Source organism: Rhinolophus ferrumequinum, chromosome 11, assembly GCF_004115265.2.
Source record: "Rhinolophus ferrumequinum isolate MPI-CBG mRhiFer1 chromosome 11, mRhiFer1_v1.p, whole genome shotgun sequence".
Classification (NCBI taxonomy): Eukaryota; Metazoa; Chordata; class Mammalia; order Chiroptera; family Rhinolophidae; genus Rhinolophus; species Rhinolophus ferrumequinum.
Genome location: NC_046294.1, coordinates 44,104,134 through 44,124,886, shown reverse-complemented (window position 1 = coordinate 44,124,886; position 20,753 = coordinate 44,104,134). Strand labels below are relative to the sequence as shown.

The following is a 20,753-nucleotide window of genomic DNA, read 5'->3' as shown; positions in this document are numbered from 1 at the left end:
CCGGAGGAGGAGCTGGGAGAAGAGTGGGGCCACACAGGAGAGCGGTGGCAGTGGCCCTGAGGAAGCCTGGTAACTGAGCAGGAAAAGCAGTTGCTGGTAGACCAAGGGTGGGAGATGGAAGAACCGCACTGCCTGATGGGAGCAGACTTGTTGCCAACTACATGTGAGACACCTCTTAAGGAGACAGGCCATTTGAAAGGCATTTTGCAAGGGCTAAGACTCTCCATGACAGGTGGAAACAGGAGTAAGTGGAAATTGGAATGTTATTAAGGTGGTTCTGTTTCTACCCATAAACTCCTGAGGCCTGGAGTAATTCACGTTGCCCTCTACACCTATGACAAGTTTTTACTTTGCATAATGAGTTTCTTAAATATTAGCAAGTACATATTCTCAGGCAAATTCCCTTAAATTGTCCACCAGACCCAGTCTTAGCCTCTCCTTGCAGCATCCTCAGATAACTTCAATCCATTCTTTCCACTTGCTTTGGAACGGCTCCCACCAGATGTCCAGCCACAGCTCCAGCTCATGATCACACTCTGTCTTGCATTATCCCCTGATTATACATTTATCTTGTGCCTCCGATGAGACTCGAAGGCCCTCGACACAGGGACGCATCTCTACCTTCGCTTGTCCTTATCCAGCTTGATTGGGCATATCATAGGTGTTTAGTAATTATTTGCTGGTTGCTTCCTTACTTTCCAAAATTAGCTTTCTGACTATACTCAGTGTGGATGAAGAAGGAAAGTCTAAGGTGTCTCAGTGGATTCCAGTGCCCTTGGAGAAGGAAATTGAGCCAATGGCCAGGTCATAATTAAAAAATAATAATTCTGTTGAACTGAACTGAATGTGGAATCTACTTCCTGATAGGGTTTCTCAGACGGGTTAGTTGTAGATCCTCCCTATACGGCCTAACGATTCTGATACCCACATTCACCATCTGTATATTGGGGATACTTACACCAAATATGCCTACCTGAGGGGCAGCGTGGCACTGTGTAGACTCTGGTACAAGACTGCAAAGGCCCAAATCCTTGCTCTACCAGTTCATAAAGGATCTGACTGAGAGCTGTTTCTGAACATTTCCATGCCTTGTTTCTCCATTTTTAAAATGGGGAGGATGACGATGATGCTTTTCGTAGTGCTGATGATTACATGAGTTAACTTATGTAAGATGTTTAAAATGGAACACATAAGTTATAGATTAGCATTAGCCGGTATTATTCTTACAGAAATTGTGATGGAAAGATGAATGTAAAGTACCCATAACAGCAATTACCACTAAATATATGTTAGCTTCCATGTCCTCATGATGAACAAGCAGATACTAATATAGATTTTTAAAATGATTAAGACAGCAGAGGAAAAGAAGCACTGTGATCCCACAGATGAATTTGTCCTCGCTGAGCATGATCCCAATCTACAACACACTGCTCATCGTTCCTAACACGAAGAGAGATGAGTTCTGTGCAGCGTCCCTCCAGAAGAAAGTCTGCGCACTTCCTTTGAGACCCGTGGGGGGATGAGACCGTGCTGCCTTTGACAGAGCGTTGTCGGGAGGAGTTTCATTAACTCAGAAGACATTCTCTTAAAGTCCTGTTGTCATAGAGGTGCAGACGATCCAGTCAGTAAAGGCACTGATGTCCATGGTGTCCATGAAAAACATCCAGCCTAAGAGGAAGCTTCTAGGAGTTTATTTGAGCCAAACTGACGACAATTGCCAGGAAGCACAGTCTCAACAGATGAGAGAATGCTCCAGAAAATGGCCGTTTTGCAACTTATTTTATAAATTAGAATCAAAGGAGGAGGGTTACATGAAATACATTGGTGGTAGATTAAGGGGGTGGGAGAAAGCAAAGCAGGGAAATCTCTGGGATTGGATAAAAAGCAAAATGGAGAGGCACACATACTTCTTTTACATTGGTGAGTACAGGATAGTTAATAGCATTTTACAGCACAGAAAGATGGTATTTGGGGAACAAGATAACAATGAGGGATTTTGTAGTTTCCTGCCCTGGTGTGGTGGGTTGTGCCCCCTGGGGGGTCCGGAAAAAGGGATTACTCTGACATTTCAAGGGTATGTTATCTTAGATGCAAAAAGACAACAGATAGGCTCACTTAAGGTAAAGATTGACCTTTGTCAAAGAAGCTATAGGCCTAGGATGTGACATCCCCCCGTAGCCCACCTTAGGAATTTTTATGTTCACGCCATCCTATGTGGTTATTTTTAGTTTCCTGAGCTTGTCAGGTTTACCGTGTGGCCCCTTTTCCATCCACAATGGGTATACCTGGGTAGTGAACCAGTCCACAGCCCAGGCCCCAGCTGGTTATCCCAAAGATGACATAGTGCCTGAATATTCCATGGGACAGACCAAGGAGTCCCCGGAGCTATTCTAGAAGAATAGAAAAGGCTGTGTCAAGTGGTAGTACTAGGTTCTTACGATGATGCACCTGTGCATCATGAGGTCCAAGAAGCCAGAACAAAAAGATGCAGACTGCTTCCATCACTTTTCATTAAAAGCAATATTCACTCTCCACACATTCTATTATTCTGTGTTCTATGTGCTAGATAATTTGAAAATTTTTTTTAATTAATTAAAAATTCAAATAAAGTGCTTGATTTTTCTCTTGACAAACTATCAAAATGGTCAACTATGAAAATCTCCCTACCGCCATCCTCTGCACGCTTCCCTCACCGCATTTTCCACATGGACCAGGATGTCTCATATATATGTTAGTGGAGATAAGGAAAAGAGAAAGCCCAGCTCTTCTCATTGCTCACAGCATTAAAACATAATGGTATACTCACTTTTTTTCAGTGGACGGATCTCATGAGTCAGACCACAATTTGGCACACCATTTAGCCATTCTCACCAAATGAATCACTTGAGATGGGAATTTTGATTCCTATGATTGGAAATATTTCAGTGCTTCTTGTTGCTTTGAGCAAAAGGGACATTGACCACAGCCCATAGAGCTCTATGTGATGGATTTTTTGATGTGTCAACTTGGCTAGGTTACAGCTCCCAGTTATCCAATCAAACGTTAATCGAGAGGTTGCTGTGAAGAGATTTTGCAGATGTAACTGAAAGTCCCTGATCAGTTGACTTGAGGTGAGGAAGATCATCCTGGATAATCCGGGTAGGCCTGACTTAATTAATTGGAAAGGCCTTTAAAGCAGAGCTGAGGCTTCCCCAAAAGAGATGAAACTCTGCCTGTGGAGAATAACTTTAGCCCATGCTGTGGAATTCCAGTGTCCTGTGATCTTCCCATTCTGACTGCCTGCCCTATGGATTTACTCACTTAGTCACCCCCCTACACACACACACACACACACACACACACACACACACACAATAGTGTAAGCCAATTCCTGGTGTATTCGCTTGCTAGACCTGCCATAATGAAATATCACAAACTAGGTGTCTTAGAAAAACAGCCATTTATTGTGTCATAGTTCTGGAGGCTGGAAGACCAAGCTCAGCGTTGGTAGGCTTGATTCCTTCGAGGGCTGTAAGGGAGAATCTGTTCCGCGCCTCTCCCCTCGCTTCTCGTGCTGTGCTGGCAAACTTTGGCGTTTCTTGTCTTGTAGAGGATACATCACCCCAATCTCTGCCTTCATGTTCATATGATGTTCTCCTTGTGTGTGTCTCTCTCTCTGCATCCAAATTTCCCCTTTTATGAGGACACTGGATATTGGATTAGGGCCCATACTAATGATTTCGTTTTAACTTGATTACCTCTCTAAAGATAGTCTCCAAATAAGGTCACATTCTAGGGTACTGGAGGTTAGGCCTCCAACATATCTTTTTGGGGTTCTCTGGTTGAACCCAGCTGATACACTCTGTGTGTATCTCTTGGTCACATTCCCCAAAACAGCTTACCAGAAGCATTGAGTTCTTCAGGTAGGACATTCCATGTATCCAGAAACACTGACTCATCGTCTGGTCTGGAGATATTTACATCTGGGTGTAAGCAAAATATAATTGCTCTGATCACACAAGCAACGCCAGTGCTTGAGACTTACCAGAAAATAATTATTAGATTTCTGGGACATCTCACCCAACTGGGCTCTATAGGTATTTTAACTGAAAAGGAGTATTTTAACTATAACCTGGCTTTGCCATAAGTAGCTGCTTACCACCTAACAAGAATGAACAACTTGAGAAGCCAAGCCAGTAACTGGCTTTGTGGGGTTTGGACAAAGTACTCCTGCATGTGAGGGCTTGGAAGGAAGCTGTGTAGTTCAGGTGTCTAGGAACTGGGGATTGATGAAGATATTTCACATTTTGGAGCCCCTCTTATGTGTCACACACTTGCTCATGGCCAAGTATACTTTGTCTGATTTAATCCTCACTACATTCTCACTAGGTATGTATTATTCACCCATTGTAAGATTGAAGCCTCTTAGATCATACATCTGGTAAGCATAGGCCAAGATTCAGACATACAGTTGACCCTCGTTCTTTGTGGATTCTGAATTTGCAAGTTCACCTACTCGCCAACATTGATTTGTAACTCAAAACCAGTACTCCTGGTCCTTTCATGGTCATTCATGGACATTCGTGAAAAATTTGAGTTACCTGGTGCGCATGTTTCTAGCTGAGGTCTAACGAGGTGATCCTCTGCCTTCTTGTTTTGGCTTTCATACTATAAACAGGTGTCCTTGCCATGGTCTGTTATTACTTATTTATTTTTTGCATTTTTGTGTTGTTTGTTGGTGACTGTGCTGTTTGAAATGGCCCTAAACATGATGCTGAAGTACCATCTAGTATACCTGTGTACAAGGAGGCTGTGATGTCTGTATGGAGAAAATACCTGTCATAGGTAAGCTTTGTTCAGGTCCGAGTTATAGGGGTATTGGCTGTGAGTTCAATGTTAATGAATCAACAATATACAGAGGGTGCCCAAAAATGTATCCACATTTTAAGAAAGGGAAAAAAACTGTTAAAATTGTAACACTCATATACTGATAACAAAAGATGAATACAAGTCATGTGTATACATTGTTTTGGCATCCCTGGTATGTTAAAGAAGAGACACACATAAAACCAGAGGCTCATGGGAACCTAACCTGTATCCCCCTAGGGACAGTGGTTCAGTATTCACTAATTCAGTTTTTGTGGAGACTTTATAGTGATGGAGAAACTGACCTTAAAATGGTTCCCTGCCACGTGGAACTGAGCTAAGATGGTGGCCCGAGTGGAGAGAGAAGCCCCAGCCTAAGCCCCCGCCCACTTCCGCATGACCCCCTCCAAGCCACTCCCCGAGCCAATCACCAGACGACACCTACCCCTTTCCTGCCTCAAAGAAGTCCCCGACCCATAAAAACCTGCTCAAAACCTTGCTAGGGGCTCAGTCTTTTGGGAAGGATCCCACTGAGCCGGCTGGTGTAAGAAACCTGACTTGACTAACTCTCTGAGTGCCGCTTGGGTTCTTTCCGGTCTTGGATTCTGCAACATTAGAACAGAACTGGTATAAATAATGAGAATCAACTGGATCTATGTGGGCTCTAATGGCTGTCATCAGTTACCACATTATGAGGACAGGAACTGGGACCCAAGAAGTTGGTGCCTCTTCCTTCTTACCTGTTTCAGGAACGAAGGAGACTGTAGCCTGAAAGCCTCTGAAGGTCACATTTTCATCCGACGGAAAGCTGATGAGCATTATACCGGAGGAGCTCAGCACAGGGGCAGGAGTCCCAAAGCCACACAAACAAGTTGGGTCAAGCCCAGCCCGGGAAAGACATGGTCAAGTGCCCAGCAAACAGATGTAATAGTGGATAAAAGAAAAACATTGTCCTTTAGGTAATTGTTAGGAGATTAACTTTTCTAGTGGATATCACAATTGGTGCTCAAATAGAAAGGCAGTTTGCTCCTTTTTAATATGTATATAACTCCATCAACATTTCAATTCTATTTAATCTCCCAAACACTCCTACTGGCAATGCCTCTAAAGGAATTGGTTGTAGCCACAGGGCTTATTTCAATGGCACTTTTCCTTTCTGCCCCTAGTTCATGTGGGTCTTCCATATTTTCTGTCATATGGTCCTTTGATTCTCCCTCTTGCTCTTCCTGTCCCTGATGTGGAAGGAGTGGTGGTGAGAGCATCGGAGGGATGGAGGTGGTGCAGGGGGATGAAGGAACATTGAGCCAGATCCTTCTTATTCCCCAAAAGGATTCCCAAAAAGGACTGGGTCCGAATGCAAACCAGAGCAGGTGAGCTCCAGGGGAACACAAACCGATTTCCTTCTTCCTTTCTACATCCCTGTGCACTGTCACAGAGTCCGAAGTGCAGTCGCCCCTTTCTTCTATTTCCAGATTCTGAAAGGAAAGCTGAGAAGATTCAACATTACATCCATAGTAAGTAATAGGCATGAATGACCTGATTTTAATTAAGCAGACAAATTTGGATTGTTCAGCTTGCTCTCGAGTGTGACCTTAGATGGGAAAGTTAGTAGGGCGTTTATGAGTGGGTTTCGTTACTTAGGAAAAGATGCTGTACCTGCCAAACCTGCTGAAACATCTAAGCTACCAAATACAGTCTGAATGTAAGGGTGGGAAAATATGCAAATATTTGAGCTCCCTAGATCCGTGCTAGAAGAGCGCTAAGAAAACAGCAAAGAACAATATTTGAGCAGTTTGAAGGTGCTGACCAGTTGAGTCCGAAAAGAAGAGCAGTGGGAGATAGGTCTGATGAAGTAGGAGTTTAGATTTTAAACACACAGATGATGGGGAATCCGTGGAGCCCGAGCACTCAGCCAAAGACACAGCACTGCAGTAATAGGACAAAGTGGAGGCAAATGATCATCAGCGGTCCTGGGAGAAGGAGCTGTGTCAGAGCAGGATTCAGTCAGGCACTTCTTACACCTTACTGGGGTACTTTCTGGAAACAGACCGGTTTTCCTCCCAGTCAGCGGTATGCACATAGTGATGACTTGTAATACCAATTTCCACGTTTCTGTCTCGGATGAGGCCTGAGGACGATGCCGGCACTGGCAGGGTGTGAGAGCGTCATTGCACTGATCACACAGCACTCAGTACATTCGCTGAATAGATGTTTTTAAATTACTTCTGGCTCTGGCATATTGAGATTTTTCAACCGAATTTGTCTTCATCCTCCTTCCAGAAAAAACCTCATGCTTAAACTTTTTTATCCTCCATCACTAGTAACATATCTTCCCTTAATTCTACGGCCTCCTGAAGTTTCTGCCTCGACTGTTTGGGTTTCAGAAACTTTTAGAAAAAGATCTATACTTGCTTCCTCCGTGTCTTCTTCTCCCACTCATTCATAAAACCTATGTGATCTTGTTTGTCCTCCTAACATATGACTCAACTTATATTTCGGACACCCCTTTCACCTCCCCCCCACTTCCCCTCTGTTGTTCAGTTGTCCGATCCGATTGTTCTACCTTTTTATTGGGGCATGAGGTGGGGACTGGCCAGCGAATGCTCAGCTCTCCTCCTCTAAACTCTGTGTCTGGAAAAGCCAAAGCATTGGCCGCACCTCTTTGCTTGTCTATTTTGTTTGTGTTTTGAATTAAAGGCTCCATTCTCTGGACTGTCATCATCACCACACCAGTTTGGTTCTCCTCGTGTGTCTCAGATCTCTGTTTGCCTCTTGAACTTATGAGAACTTTGAAGTCTTGTCCACCCTTACTCTTCCCCCTTTATTTTCTACCCTACTTTCTCTCCTGCGTATATTCTCTCGCTTTTGTTTATTATTTTAAGAGAAAGACTTCTGAATAAATACGTCGTTCCAACCTCACTGACTGCAGTTTCACCTTCAGCTACATGGAGGCATCTCTCTGCAGGTGACTCGCTAGTGTTTAATGAACAAGCAAACAAATGGCCACAAATACTACTAAGGAATCCTGACGTTCAGAGCTCTCCGTACCTGGACCTCAGCCTCGCCTGCCCTCCACCACCCCTCCCGGTACATGTTCCGACTCTCACCAGAGTCCCTGAACCTGTTCTGCGCTGGGTCCTCTGTGCTTGCTCTGTCCCCGCTGCGTGAGAGGCTGGATGATGGGCCTTATTGTCGTTGACCTTTGTTAGCCATTATTTATAAAGTTTCTTGTTAGCCGTTTAATTAATAAGGAAGAAGTGCTTGTTTCTAGAAGGAATTAGACACTGATGAAACAGTTATCAGGTACAAAGATTAAGCCAGCACTTCAACAAAAAGTAAAGTGTGTGATTGCCATCTGGTGGTAAGTGTGGGTGGTTACAGGCGGAGATAGGCGATAAGCTAGTCTGTTATTCAGTATTTATTGAGAGCTTGTGTGCCAGGTACCAGCACGAGGGACACAGCAGTGAATAAGTCGGATAAAAACCTCTGCCCTAATGCTGCTTATGTTGGCTGTTTTGTGGAGATGCCGCAGCAGAGTAACGAAAGTCAGTACCTTAATTAGGTAATATTCGGGGGCCTGAAAAACCCAGTTACAGTCGGCCATGTCCCTGTAGTCTTCAGGATAGTGAAGGCTCTGTATGAGGCCTTCTTCAAAAAGGACAGTTAAGGAACTGCAGCCTGAATCTGAAACACAAGGGAAACATCCACACAGAGGCATCAGCCTCTTTGTTTTCCCTCCTGCCTCCCACAAATGATGCATGAACTGAATCTTCAGGCAGAGCCAACAAGAGGAAGAGGTCTGCGCACTGATTTTTCAGAACTCATCAGGCCCTCTCAGCGCACTTGGGTGTGCAGTAAGCAGGACCAGAGAAGGAGTGCGTGCACCCCACGTCACACTGGCGAAGGAGTACCTGCACCCCACGTCACACTGGCGAAGGAGTGCCTGCACCCCACGTCACACTGGCGAAGGAGTGCCTGCACCCCACGTCACACTGGCGAAGGAGTGCCTGCACCCCACGTCTCACTGGCGAAGGAGTGCCTGCACCCCATGTCTCACTGGCGAAGGAGTGCCTGCACCCCGCGTCTCACTGGCGGAGGAGTGCCTGCACCCCACATCTCACTGGCCTGCTCCTCTCCACTGTGGAGCCAAGAGGGCCTTGGGAGGGAGCTGCCTGCCTCTCACCTAATTCCTGTGGGGCCTCAATTCCTACAAAAGGCCTGGGTAATGTGTGATAAAATTGAATGGTTTTACCGGGAAGGTAGTTTGGTTTAAGAGCTTTATAGGTGAGATTAAAGCCAGCAGCATAATCTGTGGCATCAGAGATGAACCTCAGCCTTAAAGCGTTGGAGCCAACAAGAACAGATGAAGGAAGGCTTTCTCCACAGAATTTCCCTGCAACGTAAGAAGATTCTTTGTTTAGAGTCTAGAAAACAGCACCCATTCAAAGACTTAGGAGAACTGAACTTGTCGTGATAGTGTATTATCTAAACCAGGTTTCTCAACCTTGGCACTACTAACAGTTTGAACTGGAACGTTCTTTGTGTTCAGGCTGTCCTGCACATTGTAGGATGTTTTACAGTATCCCTGGCCACTACCCACTAGATGCCAGTAACACTCCCTCCAGGTATGACAACCATAAAAGCTTTTAAGACATTGCTGAGTGTCTCTTGCGGGGCACAATCACCTCCAGTTAAGAACTACAGAAGGTCTCCTCCACCTCTGTTTCTGACAGAAATAACCTTTGTCTCCTACTCATGAGTATCCATTGGTATTTTCCTTCTTAGCTGGATGAGGCCCGTAAATGCCATTTTCATGATAGAAAAGCAGCATGCTGTGTGGAGGCCCTGGGAGGCGCTGCTTGTGTCTCCATAATACTCCTAATGGACTTCCTGTCTAGTGAATGCGTGTGAGAAGCCTGGCTCCATGGGACGCAGATGTAGCAAATGAAATGCACTGTGGCTTACAGCCATCACACAGGCTCAGATTCAGCTCTTTTCCACTGTCATTTCTGAGTATCAGAAATTGGAGACAGGAAATGTGTCTGCAGATGCCTCAGTGCCAGACATGTTGTAACCAGGTCCCATTAAGCCCTGCTCACACTAGTGTCCATCTGACAATGTGCAAATCCACTCACCAATAAGTCTGTCTTCTAAAGAATACATTGACAGGTAATTGTGATTACAAGACTCTGCATCCATTTGGGAAAAACTGAGTAACACATGCATTTCCTCTGGTACCAACAGGGTCCAGACACATAGTCTGCAGGCAGATACATTGAGAGGGTGTTACTTGTAGACAGAAAGTGGCTGTCACAGTCCAGTTAATGACACAGTCAGACTGGAGGTGGGAGTCGGGGGAGGAGTGGCAGAGGGGACTACTCACTGCCTGCTGTCATAATATAGGTAGGGGCTGTCTGGGAAGTGCAGCCCCCACTCAGACTTACTGACCACGCGATCCTGCTCACTGCACGAGGCTGGGAGAGAAAGCCACAAGAATCACGCTAACAGTGACGGCCATTCACAACAGCCCTCGCTTTCCAGAGTCGGCAGGGCTGCTAGAACCTCCTTGTTCTTCATTATGTACGCTTCCTTTTTTCACATCTTTTCCTGCCTTTGCTTCTAGATGCCTTATTCTTTTTTGTTCCTTTTAGAGCCTGCTCAACTTTGAGATTCTATGTTTTCTTCTCCTTCACTCTTCTTTCTCTGATCCCATAACTCCATTCTGTAAATACAGGTAGTTCCCAAATTCTGTCCTTAGTTTTCATCTCTCTCTGTAGAGCCTTCTGGCCAGTTTCATTCATATCTTCATGTTCAGCTATCATCTCTACATTTTTCAACTTCAGACCTGATATTTCAACCATCTCCTAGATATCTCTCCTGAAACTTAAGATGCTATAAATGAAATGTCTTTGGGTATGCAGAAGTGCTTCTGCTTCTGGTTTGGTTTTACCTGCCCCTTTCTTAGTCTCTCATGCTCAAAACTTAGGTATCATCCTTGATTCCTCCCTCTCCCTCACCACCCTTCATCTAAGTGACTACTACGTCCTAATTCTTCTTGTTTCTGTTCCCTCCTTTCATTCTCTGGCCATTGCCCTAGGTCAAGCTTGCCTGCTTTCTTTCTTTCTTTCTTTCTTTTTTTCTTTCTTTTTTTTCCTTCCTTCTTTCCTTCCCTCCTTCCTTCTTTCCTCCCTCCCTCCTTCCTTCCTTCCTTCCTTCCTTCCTTGTCTTGAACTAATGCATAACCTCAAATCCACCTTGAATTGTTTTCCCCTCCAATCTATCCCCTATGTGTTGCTCTTATCCCAGTAAAGTATAGCTCTAATCTATTTATCTAATTAATCAACTTCCTATTACTCAATAAAGTCCAAAGTTTTTTGACTGACATTCAAAATTTCCATTATTTGGTCTCAGATTATCTCCCTCGTAAAACTCCATCACATATCTTTACTCTGATCTCTCTTACAGCCTACGTTTTCCTGTCTCCATCCGTCAGTATCTGTGCTTTGATAAGGATGATTCCTGGAGCTGGGTAGTTTTTCTTCACCTGTATCCCATTTGCACCTGACAAAATCCTACTCATTCTTTGTCCTTTAAGGTTTAGCTTAAAAGGTATGTGTGTCTCCCCCCCACTTTTTTTAATGCAAGAAGCAGCTGCCCACTCTTGAGCTCTCGGGGTACTCCTTTTTTCACATTGCTGTCTGTGGGTAGTTGTACAGATTTAAAGACCCACTGAAGATTTGAGCTAAAGATGCCTTAGAAACCGTCAGGTCCAGACTCTTTTCTTTGTGGGTAAGGAAACTGAGGTAGGAAGGAGCTTCCCGAAGTCACTGAGTGGATTCATTGCAGACTTGTAGTGTAACACCAGGTGAGTCCCCTGGATAAGTCAGGACTCTTTCAGGACAAGGTGTGTAGCTTATTGGCCACATATATACCACCCCACCCTCCTTTTTCAAGTCTGCGATCTAAAGCAAGGATTTGGCAAATGTTTGCTGAAATAAGATGGAGCTTTGGGTTGACAAGATGTGAAATGGAGGGAATCTGGGGCTCCAGCTGGTTGAGGGACTGCAGGGAGTGGCTGTGGTGCTCTCAGTGCTGGTTTTGTACCTAGTGAGCGAGGACAGCTCTTGCAAAGGAAGACTTTTGATGATAAAGGGAGCCACTATTCGGAAATGCCAGATGTTAATTCACGCTCCTGGGGGAGAAGGCTGGAGAAATACCCACCTTTCGAGCTCTTTCTCTGCTTCCCTGAGAAAGAAAAAGACAGATGTGATTCAAGCTTTGTGGTAGCCTAAACAGTATTTCAAGAAGTGAGCATCTCCTTGACTCGAAAGTGCAGAGATTTTTAAGTCAATATGCAACTAAACAAAATCTAATCTGTGGAAAGGAAAGCAGGGATAAATTGATAAAGCAGGAAAGTAGCCTTGGTGTTTTAAGGAGATGATTTCACTGTCTTTCAACAAACTTACTAGTGGGTGAATTAAGTAACAGGCTATGATTAGCTTGGGAGTTACACAGAGCAAGAAGAGGTCATCTGGTTTACCCCTCTCAGTTTGTATGAGAAGGGAGGCTGAAGATGAAAGTAACTCACCCACAATCACAAACGAATTGCTGTGATAGCTATAAGTTGAACTGAGGGCTCAAATACCTCCCGCTGGACCATACACTTGAAACTAAACCCAAGTTCTTACTACACTAATTTGAATTAACCCCTTTGGGGAAGAATTAGAAACCCTATTGGGGCTGGAAGCCCCCAGTTAAGAAAACAAATTTGATTTGGAGGCAGAAATGAAGTTTCAGTGAACTCAATGGTCAGTCTAGTAGAAGGGTGTATGTAGACTCAGGCCTTTTCAGACTTAGGGTACCTGGATCTATGCCAGGCCTTCTCGAGCATGGCATTAGTAACATTTTGGGCTGCATCATTCTGTGCATGTAGGAAGGCTTAGCAGCATCCATGGTCCCTACCCACTAAATGCTAGTGTCACCCGCTCCCCAGGTTGTGACAACCAAAAATACCTCCAGACATTTTTGTCCAGGAGAGGGCAAAATTTCCCCTGGTTGATAACTCCTGATCTATGCTATAGCTTGCTGAATCTTGCACAGTTGAGAAGTGGTGAAAACATCACCAGCTGAGATAGTTTCAGTTAAAGGGAAATTTGACAAAGTCTAGCATGGATATATTCATGTTTCATTGAATAGTTTATGCTGTACCACATACATATTTACTCTTGTTTTAGACTTAATGAATTTCACAGTCCTTCTGTGCTACCCTAAGAGCAGAAGCAGAGCCTGTCTGTGGTCCTGACTTGCCCAGACTCGGATGTTCTCTCTGGTCCTAGCTTCTTGACCTTCCGTGCTAGCTTTATTACCAATTTGGATGTGTTTGTGGATCCAGGGAAGCATTTTGCTAAGATCTGTGAATATCCCAGGGGATCCTTGATCATCTTTCCGCACATTGTTTCTCCAGCCTCGACCACAGCCCAAACCCCAGGAAGTCACACCAGCGAGAGTCCAACTCCCTTTCTTATTCCGGCACATGAGAGAACCTCCTGAATCTCCCTGTGGGGATAAAAAGCTTCTGTTACCATCATGGTCAGTGTCTGTGCCCCACAGTTCTCGCTCGTTTCCCCCGTAAAGATGCTAGACTAGGATCAATGACATTTCTTAACTTCTAATAATTTGGACTCAGGAACCTGGGGGAACAGGCAAGCAGAGTTCACATTAGAACCTATCATTGGAACCTGTCAGTTCCACCTCCTTCTTTCCCGTCCTAGGCTTTCATCAAACACCAGCCTTTCTTCTTTATTCTGTCGCATCCTACAGGCTCAGAGAAGTCTTGCCCAGTAGTAAAATTGATCTCAAGTCTTGGTCAGCAAGAGGGATGGAGAGTATGTAAAGTTCCTGTTATAAGTAAACTGGAGCCCTCTACATAGGAAGGAGCCAGCTGCTCTTCAGAGGTGGGGAACCTGAGCTCATTATTTGCATTATCTGTTTTTTGGTTTTTTGGAAAAAGTGAAAGACCTCCTCTAAATTTACACTCCCTGGTATAAACAGATTGTTTAAATTGTCCCTTTATTTTGACTCAACCTCCCCTGTCACTCTTGACCCTTCTTTCCAGAATCTAGTCTTAACTACAGCCTTCTTTCAGCCCTGCGCCTAATGACAAAGCTGAGGGAAGTCCTGCCTGGGACCTGCCAGCCAGGCTGCTCCTTCCTACCTGACATGCATCTCTCCCTCCATCTGGGAAGCCTGTGCACAGGAAGGTCCGCCCACTGATGGGTTTCTTCAGGGTTAACATAGCTGCCACACACTCCTCCTGGGTCAAAATGGGCAGATTCACTTCCTGCAAGACTTGTGGGAGGATGCCGTCTAGAAAACACAGAGATGAGAGTCCCAGCAAAGCACTCCTTCACCCCTTCTGAGTTGAAGATGCCCCAGTCAGTCTTGTGTCTTTTCGAAAGACCTGAATTTCTAAGTACAATATGATATTCTCTATGTTTAAGAATGTTTACACAGTTGTTTTCTAAAAACATTAAATATTCTATTTTGTGATTACCTGTCAGAAAGTTCTGACATTGATTAAGGGTAGAGGCATAGAAGTTCTTACTTTCAGTCAGGCGACCCCAGCCTACAGTTGTACAAATCAATCCAGCCTTAAATCGTTCCCCTGGCTCTGGAAGACACATGGGCCCCACAAACTGGCCTAAAAAAAAAAAAAAAAAAAAAAGGCAGAGCATGGAGGAAAGGACACCAGAAGCCACTCACCAGTTGACATCCAGGTGGTTCCCCCAAGACCTTCTAAGAGTTGTGATACCTCTACCTGGCATTTCCAGGTGTCATTTGTCAGACAAAGAAAGACCTCACTACTTTACACCCTAATACTGGACCTAAAGCTACGAGCAGAAAAGGTTTCAGGTGGGGACCCTCCACCCCAAATCCCTGTCTCTAAGTCAATGACCCAGAAGCATTGGGCCTAACATGTACTGTAGGTAATGTGCCATGGAACAGAAATTATGGAGAACATGCGGTAGATAATTCAGTGTGAGCCTGAAATGTTTACCAAAATGGAAGCTGCCAGCCATCTTCAAAAGAGCAATATCATAGTCCATTGGTTTCTTTGTGGAAAAATATGGGTGGATGATGATGCTTTCGACGGGGAGGGTTTGCTCTCCTGGTTCAATACGGCTCAAGTCATGCTTTCCAGCCGTAGCATTCAAAGTTGACGCAATATTTCTAAAAAGAGGAAGCCATAAAATAAATTGATTTCATTGAGCCTCTGAGTACAGTTGTAATGATTAACAAACTGGCCTCTTCAAAGTGATATGGATGGATAATGGTATGAGGCTGCTGAACAGAGAAAGTGAGAATTATTCCAACACTCTTAGGAAAAATGCAGAGGTTCTCAGTTTGAGTGGGGGAGTAGTAAAGAGTGGCCTCATGGAGTCAGTGATATAATAAATTTAATATTTTGCAGTGTTATTTGTAAAATGTCTAAAGATGTATATACATTGTAATCCAGGAGTCTAACGCTATAGTGGACTTTATTCAGCTACCCTAGGTGTTTTCCCTGGCCTCACTCTTGGTGAGATTCTTTGGGAATGATTTGTGATTTCCACTGAGTATGCTGCTTTAATGTCAGAAATGCAGTGCATAATGTATATTGTGAAAGACATAATAGCACCATAACTGATGTCCCAGAGAGCATGCACTCTCAAGGCTTTGGGACTGATTAAAACAATGGGAAGTGAGGATCTTCTTACCTTGTTTTTTTGTTTGTAATTTAAAGACCTGGCATGACATGGGAAAAGACCATTCCCCTTCTTCCTGAAGCAAAGTTATCTGAAAGGAATTTGGTGGGATGAATTGAGATGGATTAAGAGCTTTGAGCTTGCCATCTTTTGGGACCCTTCATTCCCAGAAGTGATAATTTTATAAAAAATTGGGAACAGCATCATTTTCTCTTGGTATATTTCCCTGGCTCTAGGCTGTGTTAGGTACCTAACCTAATACATAGCAACTTTCTAGCCTAACCACCTGCCACATTGCAGTGAAATTATCAGTTGACTGTTTTTCAGATTCTCACCTCTCTAGGGACAGGAATTATGTCTTACTCAGCTTTGTGTCTTTAGTATCCACTAGTGTCTAGCACCAAGCAAATATCCAGCAGATGTTTACAGATTTGAAATAGGGCAAATATGGGGACATGATCTTGATTACACCTAGTGGGTACCAAGAGCACTGGCAGCAATAGAACATTTGGAGCACAAAGGAAAATGGATAAAAGGATGGAAGTTGTTAGATTGAAGCTCATAGAGGCAGGATCAATTCTAAGGAAGATATGGGAGCCTTCTTTATGTTTTACCGGCCTCCTTTTGTTTTATCCATTTCTTAAGATGCACAGTGAACTGCATGATTTTTTTTTCCCATGGAAATTTAAGAAATCTAGGAGAAAACTTTCATAAATACATCTTCGTGATACGTTTTTCTCACTTGGATATTGTTCTTTATTAACTTCCATTCATATTTAACTATTCTACTCCTGCAAGGAGTGTATGTTTTCTACCAAGTTGAGTACCTTCTGACAGCATCACTGAAGCATACATCACACAGTTCCTGTTTCAAAGAGTTATTGCTGCTGATTCCAAAGGGGAAGAAGGGTAATCTGACCTTTATCCATGGGCTAGGTCTTCCCCTACCTGTTTGCGACGCAGTGAGCAGCTGTGATCACCCACTGTGGAGAGATGATGGTCCCACCACAGATATGCTTCTGCCTTCGTTTCAGAGACACCTAAATTGCAAAGACCTTAAATGGGAGCAAGTTAATGTCCTGGGATCCCCCCAAACCTGGAGACTGAGCATATTCTGAAAAATAGACCCAGATATCTTCTTCATAAATGTCAGAAATCATGGATTGTGAAGGAGTAAAACCCATCCCACTATAGCTCAGAAAAAAAGGAGCAGTGCTGGAAGCAGAAAATTCCCAACCCTGGCTGACAGGAGAGGTAGTTAATTTCGGATGAGTGGCTATAAGGTTTCAATAGATAGTAAATATTGTTGGTATTTGTTTATTTTTATAATACTGTTGACTCATACTGTTACTTTAACGATATGAGCCACATCTGTGACTGAAGAGAAAGAAAAAGAAGATTAAGATAGCAGAATCCAGATGAACAGTTTTGAGAGAAAGACAAGGTGGGGTCAAAGGGAGTTCTTCAGTACATACTCCAGTTTCTCCAGGCCTCTTGGAGAAATCGTCTGGACTCACACTTTTCTAATACTCTTAACTATTTGACTTCTACAACTTCTTTAAGCCTATTTGTAATCTACCTCTGTGATATACTTTCTATCTTTGGTTTATCCTATTAATGGTATTTGATTTGACTCTAAAATGGCTTACAGGTACAAGTGAATACTTTTAATTCCATTGTTGGAATTAGAAAAGAAGCAATCTATTAGAATTGTTACCTTTTGACTAAAAATTATTTAATGAGCAATTGAAAAACTATTTAATACAGAGAAAAGGCTAATAGAATAAAGAGCAAATAAGTAAAAGTCAGTGAGTCACCCCGACTGTGATTTGAATATGGACTTCTGAATTGACTAGTCAACCAACCGACCAAGTAAGCAACTGATCTTCAGCCAAGTAATTCATTCATCAATCCACTGAGCACAAACTCAATGCACCAACTGTTACCAAATATCCACTGACCTAAAAGTTAACACGACTGAGTCAAGAGAAGTAAAGATAAAGAGCTAGCGCTCTACTTGCAAAATTAAGCAGCAAGAATACAACATGGCTCCCAGGGTGAAGAAAATTTGGAGACTTTCAAAGACAGTATATGTAAATACCATAGGCTAGGGGCAGAAGCACAGAGACACTTCTGTGGCATGAGAGGACCAGGAAATTAGATTGAGACAGAATTCTTAGGACGTTAGCTACTAAGAAGGCAGTTCTTCTGACTATTCCCTGAGCGGTCCTATGGTATAGGTACAACTCTTACACCTCAGACATACAGTCCCTGGTCATCTGTAACTATAACGAGATAAGTATATTTTAAATGTATTTACTGAATCAAAATTATTTTTTAAATTTTAAATTTAAAAGTTTTTCAGCTTAAAGTGGGATTTTTGTCTTAGGGGTGAAAAGCTGGGGATGGTATTTCCAGTTTTTATAACTATTGTGAACACCCCTTTCCTGGAACTCCACTGGTGCACATCATGAGGAACTTGAATCCCTACATACACTCATGAGCTCTCTGGTGATGAGCGAGGCAGAATGGAGAGCATTGATGAGTAGCATGTGACTCGGGGAGATCCAGCCCCAACACAGCTCAGAGGCCACCCCCCAGAGACTGTTCTCTGAGACTCACTTGCCAAGGGTAAGAGCCCTTTTCCACTTGGTTTCCCCCAACAATGCGACTAAAAATGTCATTCCAAGGCCGTACCTTCACTGGACTCTGCCCACAAGTGGGAGCTGGGAGGAAGACAAGACAAAAATTTAGTGATTAGATCGCTCCTAAGACTGAGGGATATAGGAAACTTCTGAGCAAGAAAAAAACTGTAGGATATGGATTGTGAAAAAAGATTACAAAATGGCTTTCGGTTAATTGTGGGATTTGCTGTGATTTGCACTACAAAGGATTGTTCAATTTTTGTCACATACGCGTAGAACATGCATATCATGAAAAGATCTACTTTTCTGATATGAAGATGAAGGGGGTCAGAGTAGGATCTCTGCAAGGATGTAGCCCCCTTTTGATTCTGAGCAATCTGGCCCCTTAGAGGCTTGTCACAGCTCTCTGTACTTCTGTGACATTTATTATATGCCGTGATATTTATTATATGGTTACTTCTGTGTGTCTCATCCTAACTAAATTGTGGGCTCCCCGAAGTTGTGGACTTAATCATAGAAATACCTATGTGCACAGTAACCAGCAGAGTTCCTGATGCACAGAGTTACTCAATACTTCATTGAGTGGCTGATGCCACGGTCTGCCTTGGTTTGCAATTGTGTGCACATCTTCTCGTCCACCCGGGGCCTGAGTCTGAGACCATGGTGTGTGGTGCCTGCCACATAGTCAGACACTGGATTTGATTCTCGATGAGGGTGGAAAGTGGCAGGTTGTTCAAGGAGAGTGGAGTGAAGAAAAGACCGTGTCCTGATTCACAGACCAGACTGGTGTTAGGATAGAGGGTTGCCAAGTAGTGGAACAAAGAACTCTGTGGAAAAGACTTTCTCCCTGAAAAGGTTGCATTTACTTATTTATCCTCAAGTTTCTAAAAATGTTTTTCTTTGACTTCTCAGCTAAGAGATGGGTTAGATTAAAGACGTTTACAACTGCCTCGTGGTTCCGGAATGGTACATCTTCTGTCCCTGCTGCAGATCATTCTTTACATGTTTTCTAGGAAAGCCTAGAAAGCCCTGCCTCACAGTCACCGCACTTCTTTATCTAGCTGACTCATCTAATCTTTATTCCTCAGCTTAGAGATCACCTCACTGAGAAGTCTTTCCTCAAAGTGTCTCTCCTCTCTACTGTGTAGTACCCTTTTTCTCCCCTTTCATAGTTTTTTGGCCAATATTGTTGTAGGGAATTATTTTCCTGTCTCCCTCACTGGACTATGAACTACTTGAGGAAAAAATCCTATGTCCTATTCATCTCTGTATTTCCAAGGTTTAGCACAATTCCTAGCATAGAGTAGGCACTTAGAAAAGTTGGATGGATGGATGAAAGTCGGTTTTTCTTGAGAATACATCCTTGAGAGCACAGCTATTTAGATTAATTTGTTAAAATATACAAAGTTTTTAAAATAACTTCTCATATAACCCTCCGTTCTATGCCTGTGAATCAAGTACTATTACCTTCACTTTACAGATGAGAAAACAAAGAATCAAAGAGATGCCCAGCTAATTAATGGCACAACATGGATGTAACACTAAGCCTTTTGATTCTGAATCCAGTGCAGCCATGACATTGGATCAAAAGCTTATTTTCTGTTTCAGCTGAATAGATCACAAATACCTTAGACACAAAATTTACTATTTCCTGAACTCATTGAGACAAAGACAGGAAACATGATGATTCTCAGGGCTGGCACAAATATGACTGTAGAGAAGCCTGCCAAGAACTGCTCTCAGTTTATGTTGCTTCAGGAAAAAAGGACCGTTTATAATAGACTACACTGAACATGCCTCATATTTCCCAGCAAGATAGTTTTCCAGAAGATTACTAATGCTTCCAAATTTATGCTGATTTCCAGAATGTATTCCATGAAAGAGGATAGGATTGTATTATGTGTCCAAATAAGTAAGCAATCTCAGCTTTCTCCACATCGATGCAACTTGTCCAAGTTGTATTCCATAAATATTTTACTCAGTTTTGATTTCAGGAGAAAAGTCCAAAATAATTACATGAGAAGCAATCAGAGTTCCAAAATATATTTGCTTCTCCTCTTTTCCCAAAGAAATACGGACTGGAGTTATGATCCTCATTGCTAGCAAAAGTTACTCCTTCAGATAAAGGTAATTACAGAGTTTGTTTGGAACTTACCTTTGGAAAGAGAACGAGTTGTCGATTTACCTTGTTCCAAACAGATCATTCCAAATAGTAAAATCAGCTTATTCTTGCTCATAGGCATTTTGAGACTCAGAATTTTTCCCTGAAATTTTAAAGAAACTAAAGAGAACCAAAACAGAAAGCCTTATGAGACCAACAATTTAAAAGAAGGTTATTAATTAACCAAGACTTGAGGCATTCAGCCATGGCCATATGATGTTTCTGAATGTGGTTTCTTGCAAAGACGTTTGCAAGATGTGGGAGTCAACCACAGAAACATAGTCTTGAGCAAGCAATATTACATGTCCCGTTACTCCCACATCAATCCGTTGCTTCCCAGAGTGTATCAGGCTAGCC

General features: G+C 43.2%; 1 protein-coding gene across 1 annotated transcript in view; it reads right to left on the bottom strand.

Annotated features, from left to right (window-relative positions):
* Positions 1-20,478, bottom strand: part of OVCH2 (ovochymase 2) — a 30,551-nt gene extending 10,073 nt beyond the window's left edge. The window contains exons 1-15 of the mRNA XM_033118894.1: positions 20,391-20,478; positions 18,213-18,316; positions 16,539-16,630; positions 14,903-15,075; positions 14,450-14,545; positions 14,060-14,211; positions 13,204-13,401; positions 12,067-12,082; positions 10,229-10,319; positions 9,981-10,105; positions 9,098-9,238; positions 8,399-8,529; positions 6,239-6,332; positions 5,586-5,717; positions 3,882-3,986 (exon numbers count right to left, since the gene is read on the bottom strand). Coding sequence (XP_032974785.1) covers positions 3,882-3,986; positions 5,586-5,717; positions 6,239-6,332; positions 8,399-8,529; positions 9,098-9,238; positions 9,981-10,105; positions 10,229-10,319; positions 12,067-12,082; positions 13,204-13,401; positions 14,060-14,211; positions 14,450-14,545; positions 14,903-15,075; positions 16,539-16,630; positions 18,213-18,316; positions 20,391-20,478 — 1,738 coding nt within the window. The remainder of the gene's footprint in view (positions 1-3,881; positions 3,987-5,585; positions 5,718-6,238; positions 6,333-8,398; positions 8,530-9,097; positions 9,239-9,980; positions 10,106-10,228; positions 10,320-12,066; positions 12,083-13,203; positions 13,402-14,059; positions 14,212-14,449; positions 14,546-14,902; positions 15,076-16,538; positions 16,631-18,212; positions 18,317-20,390) is intronic.
* Positions 20,479-20,753: the final 275 nt, after the last annotated feature.